The sequence below is a fragment of the Aplysia californica genome, unplaced genomic scaffold (genome assembly GCF_000002075.1).
Source record: "Aplysia californica isolate F4 #8 unplaced genomic scaffold, AplCal3.0 scaffold00334, whole genome shotgun sequence".
Classification (NCBI taxonomy): domain Eukaryota; kingdom Metazoa; phylum Mollusca; class Gastropoda; order Aplysiida; family Aplysiidae; genus Aplysia; species Aplysia californica.
In genome coordinates this window covers 35,409-42,378 of record NW_004797604.1, presented here as the reverse complement: position 1 = coordinate 42,378, position 6,970 = coordinate 35,409, and the positions used below count along the sequence as shown (strand labels likewise).

Here is a 6,970-nt window from a genome sequence, read left to right as displayed (position 1 = left end):
AACGCCAGGAAAGCCGTCCTGGCCTAAGCAGCAGACAACACTTCAACACAAGCCTCATCACGAGAAGAAAGGGCCGCAACAGAAACGCTGCACCAGATGTGACGGAGCCCATACACCTGATAGCTGCCGTTTTGCCACTGCCACATGCCGTTTTTGCAACATCAAGGGCCACATTGAAGCGGCATGCCGAAAGAAGAAACGCCAGCGTGTCACGATTGTGAAGGCGGTCAAGGCTTCAAGCATGAAGCCCATTACACAAGACTGCTTCATATCGGGGCATCCGGTCCAGCTAGAGGTCGACACCGGCTCTAGAGATAATTTCATCTCCTTGAGCACATGGCGCCTGCTCAACAGCCCCAAGATGGCACCAACAAGCAGCCAGTACCGGTGTGCCTCTGACCAAGACCTCCCTGTCCTCGGAGTCTTCACAGCTCCGACTACGCTGGCTAAGGACGACAAACCCAAACAACAAAAGTTCGTCGTCACCCGTCTGCAGCTGAACCTCCTCGGTCGAGAATCATTCAGAAGCCTAGGTCTATCCCTGGACCAGCTCCTGTACAACAAAGTCAACAAGGTCTTCCAGGACATCAAGCCAGATACGTCCCTGCAGAGCTCCTGCCAGCAACTATGTCAGGAGTTCCCAGACTTGTTCAAGAAAGAGCTGGGGACACTCAAGGACTTCGAGCTGGAGGTTCGATTCAAGCCAGACGTCCAGTCAGTTTTTCACAAGCCTCGCCCAGTCCCTATTGCTGTACAGGAAGATCTGGATAGTGCCATTCAAGCCGGCATCAACAGAGGTATCTGGGAGCCAGTCCAGTTCAACTCATATGGTACGCCAGTGGTACCTATCAAGAAGAAGTCTCCACAAGGTCAGAGCAGTATCAGAGTCTGCGGTGACTACTCTGTCACTGTGAACCAGCAACTGGAGACACATCGTCACCCGATGCCACAGCCGGAGGATCTCATGCGGAGACTGGGTAGAGGCCACTGTTTCACGAAGATTGACCTCGCTGACGCATACAATCAGATCTGCCTTGGCCCAGAGTCGCAGAAGAAACTTGCCCTCAGCAGTCACAAAGGCGTCCTGCTACAGAAACGCCTGCCGTTTGGAATAACCTCTGCTCCCGGTTATTTCCAAGAAATCATGGACCAGTTAACTCAAGACCTGCCTGGTGTGGCCGTCTACCTGGACGACATCCTTGTCAGCGGCAACAATTCGGCGGAACACCTGCAGAATCTCCGAGGCCTGCTCCAGCGTCTACAAGACAAGGAACTACGCTGCCGGTTGGAGAAGTGCTCCTTTGCTCAGCCTTTTGTAGAGTACCTGGGACACTACCTTTCCAAGAACGGTATTGCTAAAGGTTCAAAAACAGATGCCATCATGAAGATGCCAGCACCTTCCAATGTGTCCAGCTTGAGATCTTTCTTAGGCCAAGTCCAGTTCTACAGCAAATTCCTACCAAAACTGTCGACTATCCTGGAACCGTTGTACCGTCAGACAAAGAAAGACACCCCATGGCAGTGGGGTGCTCCTGAACAGACAGCTTTTCAACATATCAAAGACTGTCTGAGTGCTGACACCGTCCTGGCTCACTTCAACCCAGCGTTGGAGGTGGGAATATCCTGCGATGCATCAGACGTGGGAATTGACTGTGTCTTGTTTCATATATACAGCGATGGCAGTGAGAGACCCATTGCCAATGTCTCAAAAACACTGACGCAGACCCAGAGAAGATACAGCCAAATCCAGAAGGAGACCCTGGCTATCATCTTTGGTCTCAACAAGTTTCACCAGTTCCTCTACGGTCGACGTTTCATCCTGGTGACAGATCACAAGCCGCTGATTGCCCTCTTTGGATCAACGAAGCCAATTCCAGCTCTGGCAGCAAATCGACTGGCCAGATGGGCTCTCACTCTGAGCCAATACGACTACTCCATAGAGTATCGCAAGACATCAGCGCACGGCAACGCAGACGCCCTGAGTAGATTGCCAGCGGGGGCGGATCCATCCTTTGACAGGGAGGAGACTGGTGCAGACTCAGCAACTATCTGCACCATAAAACTGATCAGCAGCCAAATCGCACCTGCAGACCCGAAGGTTTTAGAGAGAGAAACGTCCAAAGACCCTACTCTGACCAGGGTGATCCAGCACCTGCAAGGCAACTGGCCGAAGAACCTCGGTGATCAAATTAAACCTTTCTACGTTCTTCGAGACTCTTTGTCTCTCGCGAATGGCTGCATTTTCTACGGCCACAGAGTGGTGATCCCAAAGACTATGCAACCCCAGGTCCTCCAGATCCTGCACCTGGGGCATTTCGGCATGCAGAGAATGAAACAGTTGGCCCGCACTGCTGTCTACTGGCCACGCATTGATGCCGATATTGAAGACGTCGCTCGACATTGCACAGCTTGCAACGAGCACCAGAGGCTGCCCCTTAAGCAGCCGTCTCACCCATGGATCACCCCCAACGAACCTTGGAGCCACGTCCATATTGACCACGCCATCAACTTCAGAGGTCACAACTGGCTGGTCATGGTGGACGCATTCTCCAAGTATCCATGCATCCACCTCATGTCCTCGATAACAACCAAGGCGACCACCCGGAGACTCGACGAGGACTTTGCTCACTTTGGCTATCCACACGCCATTGTGACGGACAACGCCACCTGTTTCTCGTCAGCCGAGTTCCAGACCTGGTGTGAGCAGCGGGGCATTCAACACCTGCACGGAGCCCCCTATCATCCGGAGACGAACGGAGCAGCAGAGAGACTGGTCCAGACTTTTAAGCAATCTCTCAAGAAGTCTGACTTGCCTCCCGCCGACGCCCTTCAGGAGTTTCTCATGCACTACCGCCGCACACCGCTGGCCAGTGGTAACAGTCCCAGTGAGCTCCTGAATGGACGTCAGATCCGTACGACGCTCGACGTCATCATCCCATCGCAGAGGCAGACAACACCCCGAATTCGAGATGAGCCGGTGCCTGCTCGTCGTCTCAACAAAGACAGCCCATGCTTCGCGCTTTCCTACAAAGGTGGGCGTAAGGACAGATGGAAGCCAGCTGTGGTGACCGCCTTCCTGGGTCACAAACTTTACTAGGTCCGTGTACCAGACGGCCCGATGTGGAGACGACATGAGGATCAACTTCGCCCTCGACACGCACGTCACCAGCCGTGACAGATACATATTGTGAACTTTGACATTTCTCTGGTTGTGATTGCTTCTGGGAACACTTTAGTCTTAAGATACCTTCAGACTGAAGGAAAGGTGTTATGTAAGGGAAATACTTAGATCCGCTCGTAGTTCATTCCCTTTGCAGGACATTGGCTATTAAGTTGTTTCCCCTTTGAAGAAACACTTCCATGATGTTTATTATGTCATTTTCATATCATAATATGTCATGTTTGTATTTCATATTCTTTGCCACCGTTTACCATTATGCTGGTGTTGTACTATTCTATGTGAGAATGACTGAGACGTGTGAGTGTCAATTATTAATGAAGGCATGTATTCTGTATCATGTAAATAATCTAACATGTTGTGTAGATATTGTTCCTTTGACATATTGATCATAAATAAACTGCTTCGTGATGTTCGGCCCAAGACGAGACTCCTGTGTTCTTGATTTATGTTCAAGTTTGCTGTTACAAGATCTTAACACTAATATCATACTTACAAACGTAAATGATATGTCAGTCGATCCAAACGTTCCAGTGGACATGTTCACTTTATTATTTAGTTAATGTAAATGAGTTGGGCAGAAAATGAAAATAGGATTCCGTTGATGTAAGCTGATTATAATTTATTGCAGCCGGGGAAGAAAATGGCTTACATTAGACAGATATCCATTTTCGAGTACGAATATAAGGTAAAGTTTCCAGGAAATGTCAACAGTGAAAACCTAAAACGTTCTGAAACGACTTTGCGTGAGTGATCGATTTCACATATTTATATCAAAAACTTGCAAAACGGACAAAACCGTTGAAGTGTTTTGCTGATTTTCTTGCTGCTGTTGTTGTTGATGCTATTTTTCTTCCTGTTACGACTGTTGCTACTGGTTGCTGTTGCGGTTGCATGTATTGTTGTTGTTATGTGTGTGTGGCTGACGGATTTGGGGAGGGGGGGGGGAGGGAAACAGATAGATCTTAGTAATAATATCTCTTTTGCGCCTATCTGCGATCCAGAGAATAGAATTCTCGTCAGGTCAAACATGGTACACTGCAAGATGGTTCACTCACCCCAAAAAGCATCCATGGCCTAACGCACATTACTTCAGATGGCGCTGCAGTCGCTATTTGAAGCTGTCTTTCGTTTCTCCAGAAGAAAAATAGGAATAGCACCCCCTTACACGCGCAGTTTGATTGCTGTTCATCGGTCTTCGAGTAGTGATCACTGGCGCCGATAAATCGAGCTCTATGAAACCTACACGTTTAAAAGTCCGCAGAAGCTTCATTTATTGCTATTGTTTATTACTAGCTTAAAAAACAACAACAATAACATTATAGCAACTAACGTGCGAGTGTAGTAATACCAATGTTATCCTGATATTTTCCCTGTACATGTATTTCCGTAGTCAGCTCAGCTTACAAAACGACTTCTTTTATTCACAACAGTTTCGATACAGAGAGGCTTGTTGTCAGCGTAACCGTTTTAAAAAAGCGTTGTTCCGAAATTTGAATTCTTAATTATTCAAAAACTTGTCACAATATCACTTTGATCTTTTCATAAAGGTAGGATAACTCTGTTCGCAAAGTATGCGCTTTGTTGCTGAGAGAGAGCGCCACCAAGATTTGGAGGATAATTTAGTGCGGTCAAAAATTCGTGGTGTGGCTTATTTTCAAATATCTCCTCAAGCATCGAACATAGGTTCTCCAATTTTTGCACAGTGCCTTGTATCAATTTGTCTCAACAGATTAATATTTTTGTAAACACCTGCAAGCAGTATTCTAGAAAATTCCTTTATAAATACTAATAAAAAATCCAAGTGTGTGGTTTCTACACATTTTTAAAATGTTTACAGCTTGGGCAATATAGCTTTTAATAGCAAGTCCGTCAGGTTTTTCTAATCAGAACATGTCTATTGAACGCATGTTTTGAGAACAATTAATGGAAAAAAATGTGTTCACAATAACAGTAATTTCTTGTAACAATTTTTGCAAGTAAAAATTGTCATGGATGAGCTGTGACGTAGGTCATATGCGTAATCAAAATGTGTGTGCGAAGCGGAAACTGATGTGAACAATACAATTTTACGTGTGACAGAGATTTCAAGTATTTTATATAAATTTATGAACAAAAGTTTTTTAATCTAGCCCCAATTGTTTTCGAAAGATATGATTAAAATTTAGTTAGGACAAATTGATACAAACTGCTATGCAAAGTATGGATGACATTGATTCACCCGTTAAAGAGATATTTGAGGATAAGTTGCACCACGAATTTTGACCTCACTATTTTATAGGCGGAAAAAGAGGCGCGAACGATCTTCAAGTGTATGATCTTTGGTCAGGTTCAAAACCTCGTGAACGTGTGAGACTGTCAAGTCTCCCGATTTCGTCCCCCTCAAATAATTGCAGTTGTGTTGCTCACTTTTAGTAATGTGTGAGGGAGCCCAGTCTTCCGTTGTTGTTGTTGTTGTTGTTGTTGTTGTTGATGATGATGATGATGATGATGATGATGATGATGATGATGATGATGATGATGATCTCTTTTTGTATCATGTTCCTGATGAAACCCTTTAGAGGGCAAAACGTTGAACCTGTATTACATTTGAAAAATCTACAAGTCTCAACCCTTTTTTATTCCCTGCTATTTACTAAGATGATGATGATGATGATGATGATGATGAGGATGATGATGATGATGATGGTGATGCTGATGATGATGATGGGTTGTTTTTGTTCTTGTTTTTGTGCTGTATGTGACAGAGTGGTTAAGGTGACAACTGAATCAGTAATTCGTCTGTTGCGCCTATCCACGACCCCGAGCACAGAAATTCTCCCGATGGTCACCGCCTTGTGCTGACTACGTCTACTTCCGTTTGGTCTCTCCGAGAAAACTGGCGTCTACTGAGCGGAAGGTCATATTGAAAACGAGGAGGGGCGTCTCTTGTGTGTTTGGACCTAAATGTTTGAGATAGGCTGAAGGGATGTTGTTGGGGGCTGAGAGTCCTGATGGTTCTCATTTTGGAGATATCGGACCTTAGCTCAGTGATTATGATAGCGTACCTTAATAATAATTGCATTTATATAGCGCATATCCATGCTCAAAAGCATGCTCTATGCGCTTTGCAACTATCTTTACCCCAGTAGACCCTCTTACCTTAGCTCAGCGATTGTGGTAGTGGACTTTTTTCTCAGTCATTGTTACAGTGGACCTTTTCTCAGTCATTGTGATAGCGGACCTTTAGCTCAGCGATTGTGAAGTTGGGCTGAGCCTCTCCTGGGGATTTTCCGAGGTCGCTTAGCCGTTGTTTCACTTTCAGTGCTCTATTCACTCCTGAATTATCTTCATTCATGACCACGTTGCACGCCTTCGAGAAGTGCATTACAAATAGGTCAGATTTCCTCCTCTCAGAGGTGACAAGGTGTCCGTTGTACTTCATTGTTTTGTTTGGTGTATTTATATCTTGGGTTTCGTTGAGGTTTTCAAATCAGTTTCCTAACGATAGGGTCATCAGCGAACTGGCAGTATCTTCACACAGATTTCGTCACAAGTTGGTTCTGGCCGTGCTGATTGCCTGCTGTGCCTCAAGCTACTCTCTTCGGCACGTCCTCCCCTCTTGACGGGCGGGTGGTTGGAGGGTGCCACTGGTAGGTCCTACTTCTTTACTTACCCCCTGTTATTTTTGTCTACCTGTCTTACTTTTTCCCAGCACCAAAATGACAGTTATTGTGTCTGTGTGCTTCTCTTTATTCATCGACAGCAACAAACTTTCGTCTGAGTTTGCTTCTCTTGCAGATGGCTTCATAT

The 6,970-nt window shown here is 45.8% G+C and overlaps 1 protein-coding gene across 1 annotated transcript in view; it reads left to right on the top strand.

The window, feature by feature from the left end:
• LOC101850970 (uncharacterized protein K02A2.6-like) overlaps nucleotides 1-3,097 on the top strand; it is a 3,798-nt gene extending 701 nt beyond the window's left edge. Inside the window, exon 1 of the mRNA XM_005102683.1 lies at nucleotides 1-3,097. This exon is cut by the window's left edge and continues 701 nt beyond it. Within this exon, the coding sequence (XP_005102740.1) occupies nucleotides 1-3,097 (3,097 nt within the window).
• Nucleotides 3,098-6,970: the final 3,873 nt, after the last annotated feature.